The following is a 17657-nucleotide window of genomic DNA, read 5'->3' on the forward strand; positions in this document are numbered from 1 at the left end:
TTGTACCTGAAAGAGTTAAGATAGATAATATGCTTGAATTAGACCAATACAATTAAATAGTTTACGATGACCATCATCATGTAACGAAATGAAACGCTTTCATGCATTACGTTCTTAACTTTGATTTTGACCCAAATTTTGACAGATATCAATTGGGATCTCTTTTCATACTTTTTCCTTCCGCCATACCTTCTATTACGTGTTTCAGAACACTTTGTTGCTCAATTGTTGCTATACTTCTTTTCCTGTTGAAAAATATCGTCAATATTATTATTTTTGCTTCACTGGTTTAACACAATTATTGTTTTTTGGTTTCGCCCACGTTATAATCTTCATTGTTCTTTGTATCCAAATTTCGATAGTGTCTGTTTTTTTGTCGCCTTTCTGTAATGAACACACTTTTCTCTTGAAGATAATAAGGAGTCTGGTACGAAACATCCTTTTTAACAACCATAAATATGGATTATTTTTGTAAAAGTTTTTTTTTTTTTTTTTTGCATTTTTCCCGTCGATCATTTTGTTTGCCGTTCTTATTTACAATTTTGTAATGTACCGATAACTGATCATGTGTTGTACATTATTCTTTCCAATTTTTTTGCATTCTACTCAGTTCCATTTATTCCTATCATAATTGGGGTGTCGTCTATGAAAGGAATGTTTGCTGGAGACAGGGGGAATCGCTTTCGGTCAGCTTTAATCACCTGCTATTGTTACGTGAGCTACCACTATAATACGAATTTTTATGACAAGCTGCTTTTTTGTGTCAAGTTACTGTTTGCAGTTAAGCTTCCATACAAAATATGACAAAGCCATCCTTCTGGAAGTGTCTTTGGTTTCCTTCAGTGTACTTGTGAACCGATTTACGTCTGTTTAACATCCGTTTTATTTAATATCCTTTACAGCTTATCTAACGTAATATTCATTTTCTGTTAAATTACTATAATTACTTCAGAACCTTAGTATGATATTTTAACATAATTTGCTAGAAGTATGAATTCTGGCAATAATTTTGAGATTGTGTTCAATATGTTTTTTAGTTGTTCCATACCTCAATTATAGTATATGTTCCTTACATTTTCTAAACTTGGATTAGTTTTTTTTTTTAAAGTGAAACCTATGACTACCAAGAAATTAATACTACGTTTAATTTGAGTTAATATAAAGATGTTTTCTTCCAGCTGTTCATATATAAATGAATGTCGGCAGTAATTATCCGAAAGGTAATTGCTAAAGAATATTTGCGATAACTATATTCTACAACATGCAGTAATTTGATTTTAATTATTTTCATGGTATGGTATTGTATTAACCTGTATGACATGTTTGTTCTTTAATATCTTGTCTATTACCACCTCTTAATTAGTTATTTAAAACCTAGTTTTGTTGGTTAGCATAATTTATTCTGTTATATTAGCCCAGATAAAGGAATAAAACGTTATATAAGGAAACGTTCGTATATGCATACAATTTTGAATGTGTGGGTGCCCAAAGTACTGCTTTCGATAGTACATGTAATGCCCATTTTTAGCCTTCTTGTAAAATAAAACATTGATTCCCGGGAAGCAAATATTTCTTAAAGGAATTTGATTTATATACAAGAGAAAACAGAACACGATCACAAGATCTACGAATTACCTTGTAATCTCGGACTGCAATGACTCAATGGGAAAGCGGTCTCCTTTGGTGTGGAGTCCCTGGTTTGATACCAGCGCTTGCTAAATAAATTTTGTGGTGGTGGACCAAAACCGTGTGTGTTTTCTCGAGTTATTCCGTTCCTTCCACTTCTGTGATTCCAGCGTTTATCATAATCGTTTCCTTTGCATTGGAGCATAATCGTAAGGCATTAAAATAACAGTTGCGTGCTTGTCAGAGTCAGTAATATTCTGCACCGGATAAATTTTAAATTTATGTAAACTGTTTCCAACACCTAGAAACCATAGCCATTTGAAATAGTGTATTTCAAAATTTTATAATTAGAGATAATTATAGCGTTATAAAGTAATTTCAAAACAAATTCGTAGTCCAGAAAAAATAAATTTGCACTAAATTATTAACATACATGCAATGAGAGATTAAGGTTGTTGCATTAAAGCATAATAATGGAGAAACACTTGAGAGGTAAATATGTCATTAGTTGCATCAGATGAGACATTGTACAGCTTGAGAAATGTTATAAAGTATTCTAAGTAGATGTGCAGACACCACTGTTAAGTTACTTATGCAGTTTTTAACTTATCAAGATCTTGTAAAATTCAGAGATCTAAGTTTCCTGATACCTTGGAATTACGAGTAAATACTTTCCCCAAGATTTTCTCTACGGGGGAATATATTCAAATAAATTGTGGCTTAATACGCTCTGGTGACTGGAGATGAAATGGGCAGACAGTGTTTTATAACATTGATATGAGACAAAAGTTGTAAAAAAAAATGTTAATATGTGCTTTCTGTATTTATGTAGAATACTACACGACGGTTTGAACCAACACATTATATTATATGTATGTAATGTTCAGCATGTTTAGTGGCTTCTCTGAAAGAAGAGATAATTGCCACTAAATATGTATAATATTTCGCAGGCACTACTATTGTATTAGCTTGGATATCTAACATTTTAAATAATACAGCAACAATATAAAAAATTTTAGCAACCATTAGTCTTTTCGTATTATCATAAAGTGCTTTCTGCTGATTTGAATTATAAACGTCATTTCTCAGAATAACTACGAAAAGTATCATTCAGCCTCTGTTAGGGCTCATTATTATTTTTACTCTTTGTTATGGCCAATTTTGACTGCCTTTTGTGTCTTATTTATTTCTGTGTATCTATCGTGAACTTAACATAGGTTCCTAGCGACATACTAGATTATAGATTATATTATACTACATTTTACATTTACTTATAAATCGGTTTACAGATATATTTACTTACAAACCGGGTTCAATATCATTTTCATCAACTCCATTGCATTGATGCCTAGACGTTTTCTTCGCTAGTGCAGTTTACTCCACACACATACACACTTGATTACGACCAATGCGTAACACTAAAAAGAAACTCACAAATATTGATTATTTAATAAAATAGTATTAAATATTAGAAGTAGCAGATAAGTCTGTAAAATTATTGTTTGAGTGATAAGCTTCTTTGTAGGAGTGATGGCATCTCAAACATTCTTGTGATCATAATATTACTTAAGAGAATATGTGGTATGCACAAACCAAGAAATGCAATAAAATACAGCTCTCACCGTTAGTGTAGTGGTTGTCACGTAAAACTTGAGTTTGATTCTTGGTGGAAAAGCAAACACATTACAGTAGTTCCGATTTCACTTCAAACTGTATGTCCACGTCTAGTATAGCCTCGGAAATAAGACGGGACACTGAACTTCATCTATAATAAATAAAATTGTGGCAGCATATATATAAAGATGAATCTTTGCGAACTTGGTGTTTTTGAAAGGCGTGTATTAATCTAAAGTATAAACGCCAGTGAAATAACAATTTTCAAATGTGAATAACAGTTCGGCTCCAAACGTCTGTCTATAAATTCAACACATAAACATACATGATGTATGTACAGTCATGCTGAAGCAAATAATTGTCTTGTCTTTTTGATATGTGTGAAACAGTTGCTTAATGTTGCTTAAGCTCTCAAAATATACAAACCCGTGGCTCAGGAGTGGAAACGAATATGGTTGTCTCACGGAAGAACTTCTTTTGGCTCACCCTGTATGCAAATAGTAAAAATGTTTATGTTTTGTCAGATGGGTTGAAACAGTTTACTCAATAAGACTGTCAATGAGCTGGATGGATTCCTCTGCATAGTCTTGTATAGGTGTAAGATATATTATCAAATGTCACGCGCTGCTTATGTTCTCCGTCTTGGTTATACAACTACTAGTTTTGACAATTGTAACTAAAACATACTGGTTGGAATGTGAATAGTGATAAATTTGAACTCGTAAGCATCGTTCTTGAAAGGAATTTCTATTCTTTGTAGTTTCCAAATTATCACAGCACTAACTACACAGATACTTAAGTGAGGAGGAGAGGGGGTGAGTAAGCAGAGATCGGCTTTGATTGTGCTCTACTAGCTATTGTTGATATAGATTCAAGTAGAGAGAAAATAATGTATTATATCATAAATCTTGTTTAATCCAAGTGTCTTCATAACTATCAGTAGGAGAGGTAGGGCTAATGCAATGATAATAGACGGAAAACGGTTGGCATAAGAAAAACAGCTGTACGTACTTGAGTCATGGTGCAAAATTATGTAGGTTTTGTTTCGTTGGATTTGATCTGAAATGGAATCTAAGCTCCAGGTGAGCTTTCCAGGAAATCACCTTTTACAGAACTCTTGTTTGCATATTAGTGTGAGATATTATGAAGGTTATTTTATTAATTCTAATATGTGCTTGTTACAGTGGGTGTTTTAACAATGAGAAATAAGTCACAAATAAGTTATTTATTTAATATGGATTTACATAACTGATGTGAAAACAATTTGCATTTGAAAATTATTCTTGTGTTGCATTACAATTGTTTCAAAATCTTATCGAAATTCTTATTCTTTTTTAGCGTGAATGATGACCGTACATTGGAAGGGTATATCAAAGTGTCGACGTCATACGATAATAATGAAGAGTCAGATTCCGAGCATGATTCTACAGACCCAGAGCATTTAAAGACTTCTGGCGAATCATCAAATGCTTGCAATATGTCAGTGAATAATAAGAAAGAAAGAAGATTCCAGTGTGAAGAGTGTGACAAATCTTTCAAACATCCTCGAACTCTCAGAGAACATACATATACCCATACAGGATACAAACCTTTTAAGTGTGATCACTGTAAGAGAGGTTTCACACGAATGGGAAACTTAAAACTACACTTAAAGACACACTATGAAGTAAAACCATATCACTGCGATATTTGTAAAAAAGGTTTCATACAGGATCGGATTTTGAAAAGACATATGTTAGTTCATAACTCTATAAAGCCTTTTATATGTGAATATTGTTCGAAATCGTTTGTTCAGTCTTGGGAACTGAAGATTCATGTGCTTAAACATACTGGTGAGCGGCCACATGAATGCCAGATTTGCGGAAACACATTTTTACGAGCAGGTTCTTTGAAACAACACATGCTGATTCACAGTGGTGAAAAACCGTATGTTTGTAATGTATGTAATAAAAGTTTCACATATCAAAATGGATTGAGAGTACATTCTCGTGTTCATACAGGCGAGAGACGCAAGTATAAATGTAAGCAGTGCTCAGAATTGTTTACGGAACGAAGGTATCTGGATGCTCACATGTTACAACATATTGTAACATAATCATAAAAATTCATCTGACAATATTGGACCAGCCAGTCAGCCTCACATCTGGTATTAAACAACCTGATCAGTCTCATACCATGAGGTAAATTTTGCAGTCCTCCAGGACTTGCAATAATCAATTTTACGACTATCGGTATATTCATGGAACCATTTCATTGACTTGCCAGAGGTAAATTAATCTGTAGAGCTATAAAAGGAGTGCAAAATATATATACACGGTTGTATTATGACAAGCCTAAGATTTTGCTTGTGAAGCATGTGCACGTGTAGGTATTACGAGGTTTGCCAGATAGACATACTGAAGAGTATAGTAGGACTTTACTAGAAAAATCAAGGTCTTTCTCGAAATGCTCATATATCTAGGCATCAAACGTTCCGCTTTTCGTGTAAGTTGGATGATGATGATATGTATCTGGTATTGATCAACTTCATCACAGGAAAAGAATCTCTGTGCACTTAGCTAACACCTTTGTATAAAACAACCACAACAGGTGTGTCCATGTTTTAGGGAAAACTTTGAGGTTGGAAGTTCTTCGAGATGGTGCGCGGATAGCCTGCGGCACAGTCCGTATCGTCGTTCTCGATTAAGGTTAGTTCGATGCGCAAACATGCTCATAAGCCGATATATACATCACTTTCGTTTGGAAGATACATACAAGAACAACCTTATCCACTAAACCGAAACTGATGGTACCAATAATTTTTGTCTGAGTAATTGATAGCCTCTTTAGTCATCACTAACGGAATCTTAAAGCCTAATCCAATATGGATCCTGGTTTCTAAATTCGAAAGGCATCGCTCCAGTTCGTGGGTCCAAAACTTGGATAGATTTGGCGTCATCATGTCCGTTTGTTATTTTCATGCCGCTATAGGTTATAGTAGTTACCTATCCGTGAACTGGTGTATGTGACTACAAATTACTTAGTTGTGCTTATATTGACTGATGGAGAGCATTATGTTTATTGGGAGAAAGTATATGCAATTATTCACTTTGGAGGAATAACTAGGTTAAGAAACAAAGCAGTTGACCATAACCAAATAGGTCGACATAATATTAAACTTATTAATTTTCTCCGTTTTGTTGTTTTAAATAAAAAAAAAGGAGGAAAAATACCAAACATACAAAACATGAACACATTACTATTAGCATTCAGCTACTCTTTTTTTCTGCTTAATCTTTCGTAAATGCTGTTATGTCAACGTTCCGGATTAATTGCAAATATTATTGGAAAGCAATGAATATAGTGGTTGTGTGCGATATTTTAATCAGTTACGCAGGTATGGTTATAATTTCACAAAAGATGTTGTAAAAGTACTTCCGACAATAATTTACAGAATAGGGTACTCTCTAATGACGGAGTCGTTGTTTTCCTGATTAGCGTAATGACAAACGCGAACATCTGTGTGTCACGCTAATCCTAATAACAATTAGACATGCTAATAGTTACGGAAAAAGTGAAATATTTTAATGCCTTTAGTCTAAGGAATACAGATGGTTAATGAAAGTGAATGATTGTCAAACTTTTGTGCTCTCCCACCAGGTATGAAACCTGGGACCAGGTACATCAAAAGGACACGTGCTAGCCACTAGACCAGCAGTGAGGGCACTCGTGTCAATGGATGGCGCCTCGTGTATTATCGGGTGTCTAACTGCAGGTAATTTTTCGATTTAAGACTTCTAGTATAAATAAAATTAATATTTAGGGGAGGTTAGATTGAAAAAAAAAAACTGTTTATTTGTACTGGTTTGCACACGCGTCGTCGGCGTAGAAAAATGAAATGATATCTAAGTGTTAAGTCCCACGGTTATGCTGGCTAGACTAAAGGAGACGGGGCATGGAATACTTCGTGAGAGGTTGTGTAGTCTGGATCTAGCGCGTAGCACTTAAGTCAAATTCTTGAGTAATTTCAATCCAGTCCCAAATTTTACCGACGAGCAATAGTGAAAAAAATATTTGGTTCTCTCAATGTTGAAATATCGCAAAACTTACCTATTTTGTATATTTTACTTTGAGATTGTTCTGGAGTATTGTGTAATCTTTGAAGAATGTGATTAGCTTCTCTTTAGAAATCATCTATTTTAATTTGAAATGATGTGCGTATTTGCGCTATTCGGTTTTTATGAAACTAAGATTTATCTTTGTGTGCTTCAGAGCTTCACAATAGTAAAGAAGAGTATGAAAGAGATAGTATAGCTGTATATTTATTTTGAAAGAGGGAAAATTTACTGATTTCAGATATTAGTGAATGAATGCATGCATTCTACGCTGTCGATGTTGATAATATTACTATTTCATATACACTCGTATGCTGAAAGTATAAAACATTCGGCTTCGATCATTTACAACTGGATGTTAATATTTGAAAATTTGACATTGCTTTAGTGTATAAAATAAAAACTTTTTTCTTTTCATAATTTTTAAAAATTCAACATGTGATGGCCACACTTGCATAATAATGACGAAACAGCGTCTGACAAATTAATTTCGTACTATACATTCATTCATTCATTCATTCATTGTTTATTCATCCATGTCGTACAATATATAAAACTGTGTTATAAGAAAGCATGCGAAAACAGTTATTTCGAAATTAAACTGTGCTATAGGAAAGCGAAAACAGTTATTTCAAAATTAAACTATGTTACAAGAAAGCATGCGGAAACAGTTATTTTAAAACGAAACTGCATGTTACAAGAAAGCGTGGGGAAACAGTTATTTTAAAATCGGTTCAATAATTTATTTGTACAGATATCTTGTGCTTTAAATAAATTTATTTAAAAAAATAGTAACAATATTAACGAATATTGAGGCTCGAAGGAAGAAAGAAGTCATGTAAGATGAATATCTCTAAACTGTAAGACGAAAACGTAAGTCCAGTTCGAAATATAAAATGAAGAAACTATAAAACCACAAGATATTATAGGTCGAGTTGATGTTTGTGGTCAACGCATGGACCTTAAATATAAATTTAAGTTTTCAGTGTTAAAGAGTTACTACTAACTGCATTAGATATAACTACAGTAATCTATCACTAAGTTTATGTCACTGGACTCTGATTTATAGTAAAAATATTTATTATCAAGAAGTGTATGTATGTGTGCCAAACATAACAGTGTAACATCTTAGCATGTTATTCAATGGATTGAAAATATTAAATGGTGCATTGTCAATATTTGCTTATTATTTTGGGATATTTGTTCTCTTGAACCCTTTAATTCTGTGCCATAAAATTACATTATTTAAATTGAATATTGAATAATATAATATTTGGCCATCTTTTGGGGACCATTCCCTACAAATTTAGAAGCTTCTAGTTCGTGGGTTACCCAGCAATCTCTTAATTGTACAGAACATACAATCTACTTTCCTTTTCGTATGTCCATCAAATTTGCTTTTCCTCTCTTTTCTCCAACTTGTGTTTTCTTATCTTCTACAATTATCATACCGGTAATACGATGTCATGTATGTATGCCTGTCAACCAGCGCACCCATGGGAGAAAAGTTCGCGCACATATTTTAACCGATTCTTTTCACCAATATCACTAATATTATCGTACCTTTGCTAGTTCATTACCACAAGACTTTAGTATCCATCATTTAATAAAAATAATAAAATTTCCGGTAAAATAATTAATAAATAACCGATACGATATTGGTAAATATAAGGTTCAGGAGACCCAGAGAGGAACTAGTAAAGGATTTGCAAAGGTCATACGCACTAGTGTCACAATGTTACTTACTATATATACATACAAATTTTTTATAACACGAATATGTAGTTAACATTTCTACCACTAAAGAGATGGTAAAAAAAGGCATTCAGGAAATACGTGGATCGCACTTTCTTGATATACAGACCGATTGTTACATATATATTAAGGTGTCCCTTTTCTTTGGTATTTTTGTGTTGCGATACGCACACCCCAAAATGTATTCTATGTGACCATAAACACGCATTTGTGAAATAGCAGCTCCCTACGAGAACGTTAACCCGTGGTGACTTGACGACAGTCATGAAATGGCGTTCCCCATTATAATATGTTAGAATTTCCAACTGTGATAACGGAGAAACTAAAAGAGACAGACAAACGAAACTTTACAGAAAGGGGCATCTATTCGTGTGTTGACAAACAGCACTGGATGAACAGGTTGCCAACCCAAGACAAAGTTGTGTTTTTGTAAATGGAATGACCTAAATTGAATATCACCGTTGGAAGCATCAATGTAAATAAAGACAAAAGGTTGTAAAGGCAGATCAATGTTGCAAACTTTTCGAGAAACAACGTGTAATGTGTTGGCTCACACGGGGAGTGAGGTACTAACGTTTTGTACACCTTAAATCAAATATTGATAAGAATTGTTTGCGTTGGCTATAAGTGTAGAAGCACTCGCTGAACAGTGTTGCAATCAACAGAAGAAAAATATAGAGTTGAAAAGTGATACAATAATTTGGAAAACGTTACTGGTGCTGTATACTTTAAAACCTATAATGCAAGGCGGTAGAGCATGAGCAGTAGAACCGTGGTTATGTGAGATCGAAACTGACCGAAATATACGGTATCTTGTAAAAGCTGACAAATAAGTTTTGTGAAAGATGGCAACGCTGCACAGCGGGTTGAAATCCCAACAACCTGGTTAAAATATGAAAACAGCGTTCAATTTGCATGGAAAAGGAAAAAATGAAATGAAATCTTTGAGTTTTACGTCCCACGGTTATGCCGGTTAGGCTAAAGGAGACGGTGATGATGAGTAAGGAATGAAATGGTGGAATGAAGAAAGTGGGAGGAAACGGGAGAACCCCGAGAAAACCCACGCACACGGTGTTTGTCCACCACAAAGTTCACTTCAATTTGCATGGGTTTACGTACTCGTGGGCTTTTCAGGACGCTGATAACCATGATGAAATCGAGAAGAAAGCCGCTGCTGTGCAGCGTTGCTATCTTGTACAAACCTTAGTTTTCTGCTTTAACAAGATACCGAATATATCTGTCAGTACGTGAGTTATCAATCTCACATAACCACGGCTAGTTGCCATGCTCTTCTGCCTTGCATTATAGCTTTTAAACCATACAGTACTAGTGACCTTTTCCGAGTTATTGTATCTCTTCCAAACACAATTTCTCCCTTCTGTTGATTGCAACACTGTTCAGTGGATTCTTCTAGATTTAGAGCCAACGTAAACAATTCTTGTCAATATTTGATTTAAGGTGTACAAAACGTTACTACCTCACTCTCTGTGTGAGCCAACATATTTTACACGTTACTGCTCGAAAAGTTTGCATAACTGTTTTGCCATTACAAACTCTTTTGCCTTTATTTTTATTGCTGCTTCCAACGATGATATTCAATTTGTCATTTCATTAACAAAAACAAAACTTTGTCTTGAGTTGGCAACACTGTTAATTCGGTGCTGTTTGTCAATACACGAGTATATGTCGTCCTTCGCCCAGTTGCTACGTGCAAAGTTTCGTTTCCCTGTCTCTTCAAGTTTCTCCGTTGTCACGGTTGGAAATTCTAAATTACATAATAATATGGAAACGCCATTTCACGACTTTGGACGGGTTAACGTTCTTGTAGAGAGCTGTGCTATTTCACTAATGCGTGTTTATGGTCACATAGAATACATTTGGGGGGTGTGCGTATTGCAACACGAATTTATCTAAAATAAGGGACACCCTAATATATATAGTACCGATTGTTAAAATATTAGAATAACACCACTGACTATGAGTATGGAATTAACGACACTTTAGTAATAATTAGTATTGAGAAGACTGTACTAGTGAACTCATGCAACGAACTAACTTAATCAAGCCTACATCCGTCTTATATAGCTTCGGTGCCGGAAGGAACACCAAACTGAAAATCAAATTTACGTGTCGCAATGTCGTGGACGTTGAATGCAATCAGCCAAAATGCGTTGACAAACACTAAGGTATTGAGCGAACTCTGTCCAGTGTATAAAACGCGTTTCAGCAAACACAATAATTAGTTGTGCACATGATTGAATAAGGCTTTTGATATCCATTATATTGATACAGGAAACATCACAGCATTAAAGTAAACGCTCACTCAGGCTATTTTTAATCTTCCAAAAAGTAAACACAAAATATTTTTGAGCCAAATAACCAAATTATCAATGTAACACCCACTGCATTTAATTGAAATATGGAGCACAGTCATAAACTTCTCATACTTTTTACAGTCGGGTAGTCATATAACTGAGGTGAGTTTTACTTATTGTGTAAAAGATTGGTTAACTGCCGTAGATCGCTGCCCGAAATGCAAAATTTGCGGAGAAATGAACAGTATGAGATAAAATGTCATCATGAGAGTACCAGTAGCAAAAAACGTAATGGAGATAATCAGTGTAACTTGATTAATAATGGAGAAATCCGATGTAAAATTTTGGACCATATGAATTCGCAGATTCATGTGATATGAGGTAAACAGACATTAGAGCATATGCTAGTGTTTCGAACCCACTATGTTATTAACGAGTGTAGAATGTGTGTACTGATGTAATGAAGTGAAATACATAAATATAGAGCGGAAACTAATACGAGGGGAGTAGCATCAGAGATAAAGGTTAGTGAAATGTCGCAAAAGTTTGTGTTATCTCATGTTATGGGGTTTGGGGCAAGGTGGTTCAGTGGTAGACTGTTCACCTCTGGTGCATGAGGACCTTCGCTCGATCCCATTTCATACCAAGTAAACTTTGTGGTGGACACAGTCTTCTTGGTTTTCCTCGAGGTTCTCCCGTTTCCTCCCAATTTCTTCATTGCACCATTTCAATATTTTCTCATCATCACCGTCTCCTTTAGTCTTTTCGCCATAATTGTAGGAGGTAAAACTTAAAAGATTTCATCTCATTTTTCACATATTTGTAAAATCTACGAAAGAAGTTGAGTATTTAATTTTGCAATAGGAATGTAAAAGTAATAAAAATATATCAGAATGTTATACATTAAATGTATAAAATGGTAGAATAACGAAATGAAAACTGTGCGCTATACCACATAATACTCAATAACAAAGATATGGTGAAAATAAATATGTGCCAATGCAATGTGCAAAGTGATAATGAATGTGTCGCAAAACGTTGCGATACACAATGCATACGTTTTACACCGTATGACGTGTTTTTCCACTACTCTTATTTATACGTATACCTACCGTCACTGACGCGCCTGCTCTCGGCGCGTCCACCAGCCTCTCCCCCTAGGTGGCGCCGTCTTGCTCTAACGGTTAGATAGCATTCGTACTCTTAGTGGCGACCTAGCACAAGTTGATTCGTGCTAAATCTACTGTATACTCAGCCCTCGTGAAGTCAATATGCACGTTCCTTTAAGAGAGACTTTCTAAGAGAGAAATAGTACATATGATGTTGGAGGAAATTTATTTTCATGATGGTATTTATTGAATGGTTAGCACGGAGGAAAATAAATATTTTCGTGTGTGTTTTGTAACTTTTAATATCCTAGGATATGTCTTTGATAGGGGACTGCAGCCCCAAATACCCCTGAAACACGCAACAAGGAAGGCTGATATCATTCACGAATTTTTTGCACCCTAATAGTTTCGAACCTACATCCTCGTAGTGAGAAGATAAGTAAGGATTCATTGTTTTAGGAATTTCTGAATAGTGCGTAGTTTGCAACACTTAATAGTCGGAAGATACTAATTTTGCACAGTAGCACTATATAGATGGATACGGATGAAGGAAAGAGCAAACGGAGGATGAAAATAAATACTTGTTATTAACAGTAAATATAGTGAAGATCTGAAACGAAAGCGCAGTAATTGTGGGTAAGGTATATGAAAGGAGAACAGATTGGTAGTGATACAACGTTGAAGACAGGTTTAAGTGGTTTTTATCCGGAGCGGTCATCTGCTTAACATTTTGATAAATCCATTTACTTCATCCACACTATCTTGCTATTTAATCTACGTGATATAATTGCAATATTCGTTATACACACCATTGCAGAGGCTTCTTTCTTGCTTTCGTTTTGATGATCCAGGAAGAACTCTGAGTAGTAGTCCAGAGAGTTACATTTGGATACGAAAAAAATTAGAAGAAATCACAGCCAGCGAAATAAATATAATGGTTTACGTTTTGTCAACTACGGTAACTGTTCACTACAGGTACTAGATCGAGACTTACAGTAACTGACCTATGTCGTAAAGAAAGAAGAAGAAAAATAACCACTTGGTCTCTTTGATCCTTATTGTAGTTATTCACTATGTAAAACTGTAACAAATGGTAAATGTTGAGACGATTTTTCTTCTTGAGCAAATTAGTCAGATACCGGTTGAGTGAAATATATGTACTGAATACGGGCGCTGAAAATCGGACAGTAAATAGGTGTTAAGGAGCACAAAAAGTTAGGTTATCAATGAACTCCTCCATTATCCTCAATAACGTAAGTGGGAGGATCTTTTTCTCAGAGTCTTCTATCACTGACAAATAAACATCAGATCACGAAATATCAATCATGCCAGGTAGGGCTAATGTGGTTACAATACAGTATAACCACTATAATTACATCTAAATTCTTTATAAACTGTGGCAATGGAAAATCGGACAATAAACGATTCTATATGGATTAGAGTTAATTCCAAAACAATGTCAATTTTCATATAGCAACGACTATTAGACAACAATATTTCACAACTTCAATGGCTTGTTCAGAGGCTTTAGGTATGAGTATTGTTTAGAACAGCGATTCCCAGCGTGAACGCCCCCCAGGGGCCATTCCCGTTTTCAAGCAGCGGTGGAACAAAAACGGGCGATTAGGGAGTGATAGATTGTTTAGGGGGCACTTGAAACTTCATGTTTGATAGACTTCCTTCTTATTATTGGGTGAAAACCATTCTCGAATTTTATAAGTATCCAAAGTTTAGACGTATTTACAAATAATAATGTAGAATCTTGATAGCTAACTATAAGAATTGAACTTATTTTCTAGTTCCTAGATTGCTTCATTCAAGTCTTACGTTCAGGGTTGTGCGTTGGATTAGGATGACGGAGGGCGCCAAGTTTGTAGTCATAACATTATAATAGAAGAGCGAGACTATTTTGGTAGGGTTTACTTTTCATCTAACATTCATACATGCATACCAATAAACAACCGAAAGTTTTAGGGGAGCTGAGAGTAAAATCAGCAGGGCTCAGGCGCCCCAGGTCATGGAGGTACTCAGAACAATCGCATTCAGTCCAGTATTCGACTTGTAGGCAGGATGTCTGGGATTAACCCTTATGGAAAAATCATATCGGCTTTTGGTTAGGCGAATGTCGTCCCAAGCAGGGTTAAAAGTTTCTATGTCGGTCCTGCAAAACAGAATCGCACCCACGGGATGGTCCATGGGGTCCGGATACCTCCAAAACATTGTAACTCAAAATACATTTGCACACTTCTTTAATAAAACTAGATTTGTTTAGCAGAAAATTGGTTAATGTAGCGTAGAGATTTGATGTTAAACTTCAACTGTACTCTCCATCTTCTTGTAAGAACCATCTAATTATTTATTTTTGTTTAGAATACAAGTGGCAATACTTAACAATTAATTGTCGTCTATTCGAGTTCGGAATAACAGGTTCAATACTACATAGGTGTAATGTCTTGTGGTGTTGCACACCACAAACTTTGGACCAGTCCCAACAAAAATTTATAGGTGCATTCCTGCTGCAAAATATTTATAATCATTCTGTTTTCTAAGTTTAGGAGCCCCTGGTCCTGCCTCGCTTCCCGTTTATTCTGGAAGTTGTAAACACATCTTCCGAGAGAACAAAACCAAACCGTTTTGTTTCAAGATCTGTAGTATATTTCGAAGGTAGTGTTTGTCAGCAAAAAGGAAGGGGAGGATTTGTTGTTCATCACATCACAGAAGGAAGAAATGCTTACTGGTACTGCGGACAACTACACATTCGGAATCTGGGATTGCGCAATCTTCACAACCAAAGGGAAGAATGAACAACACTAGTAGCGAAGTCTGTTGGCCCACGTTGGGTAAATGGTGACGATGCTATATATCAATAGTGCCCCAACGTCAGGTTTAGCCACTTTAGCAAGGATTTCCCAACCAAAGCAGCGATTCCGGGCATTTAGTAATGTATTTCTTGATCGGGAAAACAGTCAATTCTAGTATCGTTGCATGAAGGTCGGGAGAACAGTTGGTTGGCCAACCACACATTTAACGAATATAAGTTTTTCCGCTATAAGCTGCACCAATAATCACCCACCGTTTTGGCCAAATCCCACTTAATCCCCAACGGTGAGTCAACCAAACTTGCTACTAGGAATAAGGACGAGTTGTCCTCTGCTGCAGTTTCCTTTTTCTCAGGTAATAAAGCAATAGAACTGCAAAATTTAGTTTCACGAGAACACTGGAAATCTATGCTATGATTAGAATAGAATGATTGTTGCAAAGGAATACAATGGCAGAAATCAAAAATATAAATGGGCGATTCTCAGCGTGACGCATGGGACATTTGTACACAAAAACTGCTTTTTAAAACAATAAAATAAAAAGTATGTCAAAATTAAGGAAAAACCTATTAGCGCATAACTAAATAAAATGAAACACTCAAAACAACTGCAAACTTGAGTTATAAGCCAAAATTAAGTGTTACGCACGGGACTCAGACGAAAAGCTCATTTGACAACTTCAAATTCGGCAGCATTTTCATTTTATATACCATCACTTATGTTCTACATTCATTCTCCTTACTGTGCATTATGTTTTTAAATTGGAAAATAGAATTTAATTAGCGTCAGATTATGTTTTCTTTTTTGAATCGCCGTTACGCACGGGACAGAAAAGTAACCATGCAATTGTTTGGCTGTTCTAAGACTGTTAGTATGCAATATCTTTACTAAAAAGATTGATATTTTAAGACTAACATTTGGACATTAACAAGCACAAAAAATTTGCATCCATAATTTAATTTAAATGCATTAAATTACATTCCAAAGTATCAAAGTCGAACTTTGCTAGGCAACTCGCTTAGTGTTATTACCATGTCTTTAGAGTATTTGTCTGAGCGCTGATTGATGGCGTTCAAAGCACATAATGTTGTACAACTGTTGAGCTGCTCGATCCTCTGTGCTACCTAACAAACATTCATTCATTTGAACGCTGCCATTGTCAACTGAAATACGGGAAAGTGAATTGAAGGGAAATAGTTGGGTTTTGGTTGTTTGGTATGATTTTTTGTTACTTCACAGTGAAGATTTGCATTTTTTAAAAGTGAGTAATATGGATTCACAAGCTAGTAACTCTGTTCCAAGTAATATTGTCCATGATGAACTGAATCAATCAACAAAAGCAATGAGTGGCGCTGAAAGGGCTAGAAAATATAGACTTAAACCTAGGAACAATATGAGACTGAAAAATAAAGGGAGAATGCAACGTTATAGGCTAGTTAAAAAATTAACTCTTTCCTCTTACGTTCCTTTTGCAAAAATCATTTCTCATTGTTTCGTTGTTGGCTATTTAGAAGAGGAAAACACTCTTAAATGTGAAGAAGAACAAGGTAATTCAAGTTAGATTGGTTCAAGGAAAACTAAAAGAGTGCCAGTGTACAGAATGATATATTTATCAAGTGATGAGAGCGACATTAATTCAAAATACAACTTTGAAGACGATGTTCATAATGATATTCCAATCCTCCAACTGTCGAGTTCAATATAGACAATATTAGAGCAGGTGTATTTCTCCTAGTGAAATTTGATTGTGGTCCTTCCAGAAATAGGGTTAAATATCGGTATGTATGTGTGTCTGAAAGTGATGTAGAAGAAAATGGGGACATTACAGAGTAACAAATCTGAAATGCATGGACAACAGTTGTACAATATTTTGTTTTGATGAAAAGAACAGATCTTATGACTCATTCGATCAAGATTTAAATATACTTCAAACACCTAATGTGCTGATAAAGGGTGAAAGAATATAGTGAACAATAGCCGTTTTTGTACAGAACTAAAGAGTTTTGAAGCGAATCCATTCGCCCCCTACAAGACTGTCAAACCAACTTAGATACCTACTTTTCTAATGAAAAGGAAAATATGTGATTTATCATGATAATTTGTATTTAAGCCTCATGTTTCTATGTAACTTAACGTAGACGTTTTTAGTAGTTATGTTTAGTTGTGTTCGATTCAGTTTCTCTCAGCAAATTCATGTTTCTTTGAGTTAGTATAGAAGTTTATTTTTCATTATTTAACCTCAATAACAATAAACAGATATTGAAATCTTAATAACTTAATTTTATTCACTTTCTTGCATAAATCTGTCAATGTCTCGTGCGTAAC

At 35.1% G+C, this 17657-nt stretch overlaps 1 protein-coding gene across 6 annotated transcripts in view; it reads left to right on the forward strand.

The window, feature by feature from the left end:
* LOC145691126 (uncharacterized) overlaps positions 1 to 7765 on the forward strand; it is a 29902-nt gene extending 22137 nt beyond the window's left edge. For all 6 annotated transcript variants that reach the window (XM_081766851.1, XM_081766852.1, XM_081766854.1 and 3 more), the window contains one exon: positions 4579 to 7765. In XM_081766851.1, coding sequence (XP_081622977.1) covers positions 4579 to 5335 — 757 coding nt within the window. In that variant the 3' untranslated portion in view covers positions 5336 to 7765. The remainder of the gene's footprint in view (positions 1 to 4578) is intronic.
* The last annotated feature ends 9892 nt before the right edge of the window (positions 7766 to 17657 follow it).

Source organism: Thermobia domestica, chromosome 7 (assembly GCF_964235325.1).
Source record: "Thermobia domestica chromosome 7, izTheDome1.hap1.1, whole genome shotgun sequence".
NCBI lineage: Eukaryota > Metazoa > Arthropoda > Insecta > Zygentoma > Lepismatidae > Thermobia > Thermobia domestica.